This window comes from Empidonax traillii, unplaced genomic scaffold (assembly GCF_003031625.1).
Source record: "Empidonax traillii isolate 1590-97213 ecotype Southwest subspecies unplaced genomic scaffold, ASM303162v1 scaffold741:size898883, whole genome shotgun sequence".
In the NCBI taxonomy this organism is placed as follows: domain Eukaryota; kingdom Metazoa; phylum Chordata; class Aves; order Passeriformes; family Tyrannidae; genus Empidonax; species Empidonax traillii.
The window spans coordinates 829,587-842,317 of NW_020955934.1; the positions used below are offsets into that span (position 1 = coordinate 829,587).

The 12,731-nt window shown below is 39.1% G+C and overlaps 1 protein-coding gene across 1 annotated transcript in view; it reads left to right on the plus strand.

The window, feature by feature from the left end:
* The window catches only part of ITGA9 (integrin subunit alpha 9), a gene marked incomplete at its 3' end in the record, with an annotated part of 151,310 nt that overhangs the window by 83,207 nt on the left and 55,372 nt on the right, over window positions 1-12,731 (plus strand). Inside the window, exons 16-17 of the mRNA XM_027900592.1 lie at window positions 2,588-2,743; window positions 7,842-7,918. Of these exons, the coding sequence (XP_027756393.1) occupies window positions 2,588-2,743; window positions 7,842-7,918 (233 nt within the window). The remainder of the gene's footprint in view (window positions 1-2,587; window positions 2,744-7,841; window positions 7,919-12,731) is intronic.

Here is a 12,731-nt window from a genome sequence, read left to right on the forward strand (position 1 = left end):
TCATTAGGGCTATGTATCTGATACAAAAACCACATACAGTTTTCTTGATTTGCAGGATTTTTCAGTCTATCTCAAACCTGATTCTCATTACATCCTTGGACTTCCTCCTAGAAACCAGGAATATTTAAAAGCAATCTGTGGTTTGTGTCATCAGTGTATGATTCAACCACTGGAAGAGATACATTTGGGTAGACTGAAAGACAAAGGAACTGGTTGTCTTTTCTACCTAAAATAATACTTCTCCAGATTGCATTTGGGCAAATATTATTCTCTTTATGTGCTTACATCCCAGGCAGTCTGTGGTATACCTGTGAAGCTTGAACTTGTCTTGTCTTACCCAGGACATATCCCAAAGACTCTTGCCTTCATTTCTGTAGGATTGTGAGCAGAAGGAACTGAAAATGTGGGAAAATTAATAATTGGGTAGCATTTATAGTTTTATTCTTAATTAAAGACTAGTGGCTATGTGAAATGTATTTCCTCAGGGCTGTGGTGAGGGAGAAGTCACAATTTCACCACTAAAACGAAGCAGAAAAAAGGCACCAGCAAACAATATAGGCATTCTCTAATATTCATCAAAGTCAATAGGAAACTTGCCTTTTGACTTTAAAGGGCATTGAACTTAACCCTGCAAGATCATATTAAAATGATTGGAAGTGCTTAAGTACTTTTTCTTACCATACTGCAGTAATAGAGCTAGAAAAACTGTCGGTAGATTTTAATTTAAGCCACTCCATACATTTTTAATTGTTTGTGTTTACATAGTTGGTTGCATACAGTTGGATTAGGTGGTAGTTTGCCTGATGATTTGTGTTTGACTGTTGCTACATGACATGCTCTTATAGTTTCTCTCTTTACGTAGTCTTCTTGTGAGCTGATACAACCCTTACCTAAATTAATGCACGCAATTTTCTGGGAAAGCAAAGATAGCGACTTCTGTGAGTTCTAGTATTGTTATTTAGTGGTCTCAGTATGGTACGATTCCTACCCTGGGGATGGGACTGTGCAAGGGGCTGCAGGCATGGGTGTCTCTTCTGCTGAGAGGATTCAGAATGCTGCAGAGCATGCATGGTCCTATCTGTGGGACTTGGAAGAGGTCACTGAGCTGTCACCACTGCCGCTATGGCTGCTGTTGATCGGTGTCCTTTACCAAGAAAGCACAAACCGCTCCAAGCAATGCACGGTTTAAACTTCGGGGCACTGGCAGACATTGGTGTAAGGGTAAGGAATTTCAGGGCTGGCTGAAGGCTTCAAGGTGCAGGAGAGTAAATATCATCCAGCCTGGTCTCTGATATTATTCACCTGACTAACTGATGATTTGGGAATTTGATTAGCCATTACTCTTTGTCTGACTTCAGAGACCTGTGGCCCCTCAACGCGGAGCAAATGGTTGCTTTGAAACAAATCCAACAGAGTGGTCTGAAAGCCAGTTACTACCCATCTGGAAGATGCAATTTAAATGGCATTGCATCTCAATTGCTTCTAGTGCTTGTCAGTCTGTGTTCAGAGAAGGCCATTACCAATGCCAGGCGAAGCTGAGAGCTGGCCCATTTGGAGGTTTGTTGTGCTTACTTATGATCTTTATTTATTGCCTCAATTTCATCTACGCTGAATTCATGCTACATTTTTAAGTAATTAAAATTTAGGAGAAATGCCTGCCTGTGAAAAGGTAGAGCATTTGCCACTTCTGTTTTCTGGTACCTTGGATTTTGGAAGTCAGGACTGAACAGAGCACAATGAGCCCTTTGTCCTTGCACAGCAAACCGAATTTAAGCAATGCATGCTATGACAAATGGTATGAGTTTTGTGGCTTGGGCTCCAGCAGCAAGAAAAGGCAATCCTTTTTTCCCATCAGCCAAATAATATGGCACCATTTAATACATCTGGTATGAAGCCTAAGAATAATACGTATAATAAAGGAACTGAAAACTTTCTTCTTTTAAAAGCTGAAGGTGGGGGGAGCTGTGAATTTTGCTTTGAGAACCATGCTGGAAGATGGCTTTTCTTGCCCCTGCAGGTCCATAGTCTTACTTTATAACCACCTTGGTATTTCTACCTCTCCATTCATTTCACTGATACAGCAAAACAGCAAAGGAAGATGGAGTTTTCCCTTCTTTTAATGCATAGAGCTCACTGGAGGTGACTTCAGTCTTAAATCTAGGATTTAGAAACCCCAGCGATTAAAATGATTTACTCTTTGCTTCTGCAGGACTATTGGAATCACTTTCTAATTTATTTTATTTTTAAAGAAAAAGTCTTTTATTGAAAACCACTAGATTTATAGATGTGCAAAGTATGCCACTGCTTCTGTGGATTCAAGAGTATGTCTCAAAAGAATGACTATTTTTTTAAAAATCTATTTTATTTTCTTTAAATCTTCTGACTTATTTGTTATATGTGCTTATTCCTGTTTGGCCTGGAGAAGAATAAAGGAACTAGAGAAACCTGCCTTCTGTCTGCAGTGTCGAATCCGGTTTAATTGCAGGTTTAATTAAGTGGTCCGGTTTAATTAAATGTATAATTGTTGTAGATGGAAACCTGCTTGCTCATATGTGTTGGTGAAATATCTGTTTGGTTTCTTGTGCAGAAAAGAGTCAAAGACGTCATCTCTCCAATTGTATTTGAAGCTGCATACAGCCTTCGGGAACATGTGCTAGGAAGAGGGAAAGAGGACAAGGAACTACCTGCTCTCAAGCCCATTCTCCGCTGGAAGAAAGGACAAAAGATAGCACAAAGGAATCAGGTCAGATTGGGACTGTTTTATTTCCCTAGAAGACCTGTGGCTTGAACTGGCAGCAGAGGGGTCTGTAAAAGTGGATCGCCAAGCTCTGGGTCATTTGCAAACAGTAACCTTTCTGCACGATCCCTAGTGTTGCTAACATCACTGCTGCTCCATGACATAGTAAAGGCTTGTGCTGCCAAGACTGGACAGCAAAAGGTGAGCCACTTTCTTGTTTCAGGGTGTCTGTGCTGGGAAGGGACAGGATAAGAAAGGTCTTCTTCTCCTGTTCTTCCCTTTATGCAGGAGGTTCTAGTGAAAGGCTTGCTCCTGGCCTTCTTTCCAGGTTGAGCCTTTGTTAGTGCCAGAGGGACAGAGATGACTCCAGGAAGGGACATGGGAATGATGTGGGGGGAGACAGTGGGCACAATAAAGAAAAATTTGCCTGGCTCAGCTGCCCTCTTCTTGAGGACTCCTCAAATCCAGTCATGTGGCAGGGGAAACCTTCTCCAGCTGTCTTTATAGGACATGTCATGCTAAAATGGGATGGGTTTATTTCAGAGAAAGTAAAGTGTAGGTAGAGCCATGTACATATTAGGATCTTACTTTGTTCCACTGCAATGCAGAGAAACTTTTTTGTCATTAATTTTGGTGAGAGTGAGATAATTCTCTTAATGTTGAAGTGCTCCTCGTTTAAAGGGTAGAAATTCTTTCTATTATTATTATTTAATTTCTCTCCCGACCCCCTTTCTCCCAAATTGTTCCCTAGGGCATTGAAATGCATGTGATTATCCCACCTCTCTCGTTTGTCTGTTTTGATCTCACTAGTATCTTTGAAAAATACAGGCAAACGTGTACAGGTTTTGTCAGGAGTGATCAAGGCAGTGCTTATGAAGGTATTAAACACTTTCAGGGTTCACAAAAAAGGTGCTTGTGCTGAGGAGAAAGACCCTGCTAGTGACCTTTTGGAAGTCTCCCTTTTCAGTGTAGCCCTTGTAGATGCGAAACAGTCTGCCAAGGAAGGAGCCTGCAGGGCAATTCAGCCTTCCACTGTGCCAGCACCAAAGCATTTGGCCATGAAGTTGAAGGCTTCTCAGGGAAATCAAAGATCTTCTATGGTAGGGAAAGCTTGTGTGTCAGAATTGAGAGGTAATTTAGACTGGAAAGGTCCTCTGTAGGTCCAGTTCCTTACTCGACGTAGAGCCAACTTAAAAGGTAAATTGAGTTGCTCAGGGTTACATTCATTCAAGTTCACTTTTCAAAACATGCTTACATAGTTATGAGCTGACATTGCTTGTGAATGCAAAACTTCTCTTTTCTTTTTCCTTTTTTCTTTCTTTTTTTTCAGTAGCAAAAAGTCTGTCCTCGAGTCTGAGGCTTTCAGTAGTGAATGGTTGGATCTGATTTTTAACCTTGGGAAGTTCATGTCTATTAAGTGATGATAGCATCATCATCTGTAACATTACTTTCTGATGCTGCTCATAACGTACCGGAATACTACTTTAAAAAAGTGTTGAACTGTATTTGGTTATAATCTTTGTACTTAAGAGACATGAGTATTAATTCAAGTATGCTTCATTTTTATAAGTGTATGAATGAAAGATGCATTCAAGAATTACTTATTTTTATGAAGATGAGTTGTATGGCTGTTATGTATATGGATTTTGTATTGTTGCAAAAATACGATGGGAATTTGTGGAGAACTTTGGAACTCAAGTAGTGTGCTGAAAACCTGCATGTTACACGAACAAAGCTGCTTGTATACTTTACCAGTGGGCTCAAACTCAAAAGGTCACATCTTGCTCTGCAGGCGTGGTCTCAGATCAGTATTAAAATACCTAAAAGCTGAGATTATAGTACAGAAATAAAAATATGTTAGGAATTTCCCCGAGTTCTTTTCTTGTGCAATTTGGATGAGAGGGAGCCAGTTTAACAATCCCTTTCCATTTGCTTTCCAGACGTTGTTCACTTAGCTTAGTAAGGAAAGGATTTTGACACTGGGTGTGCTGGCGTGTTTTCAGCTGAGGAAGTGAGAAGAGCTGGAGGCACGATATTGGGGTCCTCAAAGGCCAATGTCATGGGAAAATTGGGAGGTAGCATTCTCTTTCAGGATTCTTATCATGTTCTTAGTAGAAATGGTTTTCAAAAGCCAAGAGCTTTTATAATAAAGGATTTGCATTTTCAAAGAATCTAACAATTTTGAAGGAGCATTTTGGAAGTCCAATTTAAGTCTTGGTGGTTTCTATTTTCAAAAGATATGGCATAGGTGAGGTCAGGTGGACAAAATTAATGTTAATGTCAGTACTAATGTCTTTAAATATAGCTGGTTGTGTGTTGTTTTGGCAAGTCCTAGATCCTGTTGATCCAGTAAAAAGTGGCGTTTTGGGATCAAAATTGTTACATCTGTTCATTGAAGGCACCATTTAAATAAGGATACTTTTTGAAACACCAGGTGAATGGGTTTTGTGAATGAATGCAGGAGAAGAAGCTGGAAGTAGTGAATAGCTGAAAAAATGGGAGGATACCATCATGAGCAGAAAAGGGGGAGACATCCATTTTTCAGGATCCTACTACAGCTCTGCCATAAAAAAAAAAAAAAAAGCCATATATTTTGCAAACTTGCAAAAGCCATATATTTTGCAAACATGGACCTTATGTCACCTAGATGTGATTTTATTTGAACTAGAGTGATGTTAAAGGTGAAGTGATCTCTTTCACTGGTATTTCAGTTTGTTTGCATGACCCAGATGCTTCCTGTATGTATCATCTCCCAACAGGAGTGTACAGCCCTATTACTCACAAACAAGGAGGTAGGAAAGCCATCAAGAGGCCTCTTGACATAAGAATTAAAGATTATATTGATCATGTGAAGTTCTTTGTGTTGCTTTGCTCTGATGCATTTAAGGAGTCTGCTTGGAAGTACTGTTCATGGACATCTACCAATAAAAGTGGCATCTCCTTAATGACATAATCACAGAAGAGGATTTTGTTGGATATTCATCTTTTAAATCAGTATTGCACGCTATGTGATAGAACAGTCTAGCCCTGTACTCATCACTTAGACCAAAGCAGAATTATAATAGTAAAGGAGGGCATTGATGTGAGATGTCATTCAAAATGCTTTTATTTATTCGTCACCTTCATTTTAAAAGGATGCAGTTTTTACTGTAAGGCACGGCAAAATGCTTTTATTTAAAAATAAAACAAAACAAAAGTAAACCTTGACTGTTCAGTGAAGAAGCCTGCTTCTATTCCTAAGTGAACTGTGCTTGAAACAATCAAAAGATGATAAATAATTGGAATATCTGACTGATTTGAAGAAAAGGTGCTTCACTGAAATGAAAAACATGCAATGTTGGGATTTCATTTTTGGTTATTTCTTTTGTAAGCAAATAGGCTCAGATATTTCAGAATTCAGTAATAATGTAACTAAGCTGGTCTGAAGGGCTGTTTGGCCCAGGATGCAGTAATGGTTTCTAATGGACTTTATTATTTTCTTAGTTCTTATATATGCTTACCTGAGTAAGCATATATGAAAGCATCCTGAGTTAAAAAGATTAATTTTGCACAGTTCCACTTTTAGTAAGAGAAAGAAGAAGGTTTAGAGGAGAAAATGTTCTCAAATGTCTTAAAAGAACCCTCCTGAGATTATGTAATTGAATTATCCTGTAGTTATCCAAAATAAATGGAAGACCATTTAAGACAAGACAGGAAAATATGTAGAGGAATGTGCTGCAGAAATCCATTCTACAACTGTATAGGGAGATGGGGTAGCTCTTTCTGTTGTTTTATGAATTTATAAGGTCTGAAGTCTTGTAAAATAAGAACACTATTTGGATGATATAAACTGTTAATAATTTTAAAAAGAAAAAATTGCCTCAGCCTGAAAATTGAGTGAGTCACACCAGAAATCGAATAAAGCTCTGAAAGACTGGGAGCATATTTCTGTTGCCACAAATTGCAATTCTTCATCCCAGGAGAACGTGAGGACAAGAGAATGCTTTGTTAAACACATTCACTGCTCTGGAGAATAACTAATACATATGTTTATTAATTTATTGCTTACTTTCAATAGCTAACAGGTTTCATGTCTGATCTTTCTAAACATCTGGTTTCATTGGAAATTCCTGTTCTTCTCACATTTGAGTGTCCTCCCTGCTTTTTAGCTTGGTGATCCAGCCCAGGTTTTAACTCTTACTGAAAGCAGGATGCAGCTGAAATAGAGGGCAAATGATTGCATTTGGCTTAGATGGCCTGACAAGTGACAATGTGCTAGGTATTTCAAAGTTACTTACTTTCAAGCTGGAAGAAATACATGTTTGGTGATTTTAGAAAATGAAATATTTATTAATTCTTTCTGTAGAACTGTAACTATAGATTTAGGAACAAAATGGCAGGGTTATTAGATAGTTACTTAAATGTACTTACAGTACTTTATACTCTGAAATGCGCAGATCATTTCTTAGATCGCTGTGTTCACTTTGCCAAGATTTCTGCAATGCGAACAGGGAAACTGACTGGCAAGAATTTTTTTACAGTTTATTATTCTTTCTCCTCTCGAGGTCAAACAGTCTTTCCTATGTATAGCTACTACAGTGGTTGGAGATTAATTCTGAGGACGTTTGAAACTATACCTGTGAAATGGGCCATGTTTTGAGAGGGACGCCTAGTGTCTATTCCTGTCTCAGGGCTATTCTAGTCCTTTAGTTGTGGTAGTCTTTATGAAGGAGGAAAGGTAAATTCAGTCCTTGTTTTTAAAGACACAACAAATTTCACTTCTGAGATTCTGAGCATGCACATACCTTGGGAAGAGAAATAAGAATGACAGAAGTATTGTATGAGCAGTAATTCTTGTCAGATAAGAAGCGAGAATGGAATGGGGAAAACCTCTGAGAGAGAGGTAGTTTGATGAAACTTATTGTGCAGTTAAAAGAGAATAAAACCAGTTCTGATAAGGATAAGATTTGCTTTACCTTGAATTTCCTTAACACTCCTACCATGTATTCCTGTATCACAGATTTTGGTGTGTTTTGTTTTGTTTTTTTTATCCAAGCATGTTCCTTCTTTTGAATTTTGATCTTCCTTCTTTCATGCTTTAACAGTTCTTTTCTGTTTTTCACAGACTGTTTTTGAGAGGAACTGTCAGTCTGACGACTGTGCTGCTGATTTGAAACTTCAGGGTAAATTACTGCTATCTGGGTGAGTAGGTGAACTTTTTTTTCTTTCTTGCAAACTAGTATACCATTCATCTTATGTAAAATGGCATTGAAAAATCAAAAGACAAACACAGATATTTAAGATCCAGCTTAGAAGGAGATGGTGACAATGATACCATTTTAGTGCAGAAAGGTCTTGAGATATACACAGAATCTGAAATCCTGTCGTGATGGGCTCTGGGCACATACAGCACAGGACACCTTCATCTTCCCAATCAAAATTTACAAAACTAGAGGAAAAAAATAGCATAGCAAAGAGGGGCAGAGAAAGTAAAATTGCATGCTGAAATCAAATACCAGTGTGGACCATGTAATTCTTTAAAGAGAATAAAATACTCTCCATGACATGGTAAGAGTATAACTGCCTGCAGAAAAGCAGTTTGTTCAAAAAAACCTCACATGGAAGGTTTAAAAAACTTCTCTGAACATGGCAAATTATCTTCTTCAATCTCTCATTTTCTGTTTCTCAAATTGCAGTTTTGCTAACTTGTCTGAAGTACTGCTCTCCTTTCAAATTCTTCTTGTCTGCAACCTGGGAACAAGTGTCTGATTTCACTTTCTTCTGGGATAATAAACCTCATCAAATAAACCAGAGGTGAAGTTTATGTTCTGTCCCTTGTGACGGGTGATCTTAGGAAGATACCTATTGTTTTGCCAGGATGTGCATTCAATTTTGGGATAAATCAGGCTAAAGTGAACACATCGCTTCTGTTTCCTTTTGGTTTTTTTTCAGATGGAAATGCTGATGTGGGTTATTTAATTGTGTGCCAGAGGTTTTGCTGTTTGACGGAGAAGATCTCTGTGAAATGCTTTGCTTTCAGGTCAGGAGAGAGAGGAGAAGACACTCCCCTGCTTTAGGAAAGAAAGAAAAAACAAACCAACCCCAAACACAAGGAATAAGTAATAGTCAGGAGATACACATATGTTTTATGTAAGTCCACAGCATGCTGTAACTGTGCTTGGAGACAAAACTGAACCGTAGTCAAGTCTGAGAAGTTACAGGATTCTCCAGAAACGACTGAAGTCCACATGAATGTTTGAGCTAGGTATATGTCTGTGTGGATTAGAGAAACCAGTGAAGGATTTTGTCCTGTAGTTGAGGAACAAATAGCAAGGGACAGGTCTTAAAACTTGTCAGTGTATGGTAATCACAGCAGTAAGAGCTGTAGTTGTGATTGGAGCATTTGGCTGTTTATATTTCCAGCTGCTGTTTATGTTACCTTGGCAATTTAAATGCCACACCTGTCAAAAGAGCTTAGGATTTTCAAATACAGTTTCTACATTTGTATAGCAAAATGCTGAACAAATGCTCTCAAATTTTCTTTACCCAGTGACACTCTGAAGTCCTGTTTGAAATAAACAGGATGTTGTGAAATCCCCCTGCAAGATATGGGCTTTCTTTAGCTAAAGGGCTCTGTAAGCTTCAGTTATTGAGAAACGTAACCCAATGAATGTCTCTTATGAAAACAGATTTTTTGTTGTGTTATTATTGCCTGTAAAGTTACCAGGAAACGTGTTATGGATTCTGATTTTAAACAAGTGCCTGGTAATTTTTCCAGCCCCATGTGTTTCATGCTAAATAATCCTATCACCATTTTTCCACATAATTCCTGCTTATTCTATGTACAAGCAAAATTACTATTTTTTTTTTTTTTTTTAGAAAGAAAAGAAAGGTGACTGATTTATTACTATCTGCACTAAACATTTAACTTCATTGTTAGCAAGGTTATGTCAATGCCTTTGTCTAAATAATCGTATATGACTAAATTTGGTGGACTTATTATTGGAAAGAATGCAATTAATGATACACACATACACTGGATTGAAATAAACCAGGTGTTTATGGGAAGGCAGCAGTAAGTGCTGTCTCTCAGGTCTGCTGCAGCTCTTTGAAGGTGTCACTGCACCTGTGGATAGGGTGGTTTGATTAAGATCATCTACCTGGGTTGGCAAAAGACTTTTATCAGATTTCTCATCAGGGGTTCACAACGAAAGTAAGTTACCCATATCTGAGAGGAATGATGCCCTGAGTATTACTACCTAATTAAAAGGTAATCAACAGAGAAAAGGTATAAATAGTTGGTTTTGATGGTGGAGAGAACTCTACAAGTGCTAGTGATATTCAGCACATCACCACAAATGATATGGGAAATAATCTGCCAGAAAGTAATGATAAAGTTTGCTAATCATACTGAACTCTTCATAGCAATGAAAATAACAAAGGAGGAGGTATATTTTCATGACGTGTGTGGATAATCTGTGGATTTTACTGTTTGGGATATCGTAAGTTCTGAGAGTATATGAATGCAGGAAGCTGCAGAAATATATCAGCAAAGTGCCATTCTGTGCTTGCCTTGCTCTTCCATATCCTCTTGCTTTTAGACATGGTTGGGTACAGGGTTCTCTGCTAGATGAACTGACTGTGCTTACACACTTTCCTTAAATTTGTAGCATGTTAGAGCCAAAGGCTGCTCAGGGAGCTGTATATGGCAAGGTGTAGCTTTGCTCATCACTTTATATGCTTACTATTTTTTTTTTTTTAGAAAGAAAAGAAAGGTGACTTATTTATTACTATCTGCACTAAACATTTAACTTCATGTTGGCCATGCTGCGTGCACTAGTGTACATGCACTTCAGCTGGGCTGCTGATTTTACCCTCAACTCGGGCTTTTCATCCCTGGGCTTCTCTTTGGAGAGCCTGGATTCAATCCCTTCCCCCTTCAAACCTAGTTTAAAGCCCTCCTGATGAGCCCCACTAACCTATGGGCTACAGTCCTTTTGGCCCTCCTAGATACACGAAGTCCATCTGGTTTAAGAAGACTGGGTACTGTGGAGTTTGCCCCATGGTCAAAAAACCCAAAATTTTGACAGTGGCACCGATCCTTTAGCCACCTATTGATAAGGTAGGCTCTTCTACACTTCTCCTCGTTCATCTCCTCATTCAGTTCCCCTCAAAAGGGAGTCACCTACCACAACTACCCTTCTTCTTTTCCTTACAGCTGTGGTTGTAACCCGGCTGGTAGACAGGGTGCAACCTGCAGACAGATGTTCCTCTTGCCTGACCCCTACTTGACTTTCTGAGTCTAGGGCCTCATATCTGTTGTTCAAGGGCACCTGGGGAGGTGATGGGGGTTGAGAGGGTGTTCTTTTACCTCTCCAAACAGGGACCTGTCTCCACTCCCCTCGTCCATTCGGTTTGCTCCATCTGCCTGATAGCAGGAGAGGCAGGGCATCACTATCTCCTGCTGGTATTGCTACACGTGGTTGGCGTGGGCTTTCTTACAGGACCATGAGTGTTGTTAGCCTAAAACTACAGATGGCAATTTAAGAAGAAGGAAAAAGGATCCGTGGAGTGTGCTGGGGACTTGATAAAGGCAGTTAGGAGAGACTGAAGGAGCAGAAGAGAGGTATCTCATCTTTCCAGTCATGACTGCTTTCTAATCCATTTTTCTTGAAGAATAAATATGGGAAGTTTTCAAAGCATACAGCAAGAGAGACAACTCATTGCCTCCCCTTCAACAATTCTCCAGTATAAAATCTTCAGCTGTCATTGGAGAAGGCAAAATCTGGCCTTATTCATGCAGTAATACCCTGTAAGTGGTGGTCGTGATGATTGCTAAAGGAAGAGACTTAAAAGTGTCTTAGTGTAAAGAATATGTTTATGTATTCCATACAGGTTTTTGTAATGACACAACATGAGACCATAAGAGAAATAGGAATAGAATATTTTGCAATAAGCTTTATTTTTATGACCGTAGCTTAGGACAGCAGCAGGAAACCAAGTTTCCTTTCTAGCAGTCCAGTACAGAAAAACAAAATGTTATGTTAGTTATTATTTTAAAACATATTTTAAAACACTGTTTAATGTTAAAAATATATTTATTACGTCTCATATTTGACTTCAGTGCCTCACTCTGTTTGCTTGGCATGGTAAATGTCTTTTCTATCAGGTTTCTGTAGCAACTAGCACATTTTTATTGAGCCTCTCTGAAGATTCTTAGAAGCTGAACTGCATCTGTTTCCTCAAGATTTGCTGGGGGAAACTCTAAAGTAGGTGTTCTGTACAAGTTTATACCTCCCTAGCCTTTAAAATTTCATATTTATTAAAAATTTCATAAAAATTTCATATTCATTCCTTCGAAGGGAGAAAAGCACTCTAGTCTTTTAAGAAGAACCTGAAAGTGCTGAGGGAGGTCTTGTCTTGATGTGCCAGTGCAGTTTCAGCTCCTGACCTGATGCCTGTTCCATCTGACTGGCTCTCTGCAAAGGCACTGGTAGTTCTGGAGCCCTGTTTGGGCTGTAACAGGATGGAACTGAAAAGTGTGGAGGAGACTTCTGATTAGCAGTGAGAGTGTTTAAAAAACCAAACTGTCTTCCAGCCATAATAAACAAGCTAGCTAAAAAGACCAGATCAGAATGGGTGGTTGCTTCCATGGGAGATGCATCTAGGAAGGAAACCCTGCATGGCTGTGTAAATACACTGACCCTCCTGTGCTGCAATGAACAGAGCAGCTTTACTGAAAACAAGCAGTACAAGAAAAAAAGGTGATGTTGTGGCATGTCGTGTAGCTGCTGTGCTCCAGCACAAGCTGTGTGCGTGGTGTGTAAATCGAGTTGTAAGCACAGGACTATGAGACCCCTTGGATAGAAAAAGCTGTGTTAAATAAGGCTATCCCTGTGGAGGTTCCAAGAGGAGGTCTGTCTTCCACATGTTTATGTGGCATGAAGTTACCTTTTATCCATCATTAGAACAGAATTCCTCATACATCAGAGTGCTTCTGACCGATCTTTAACTG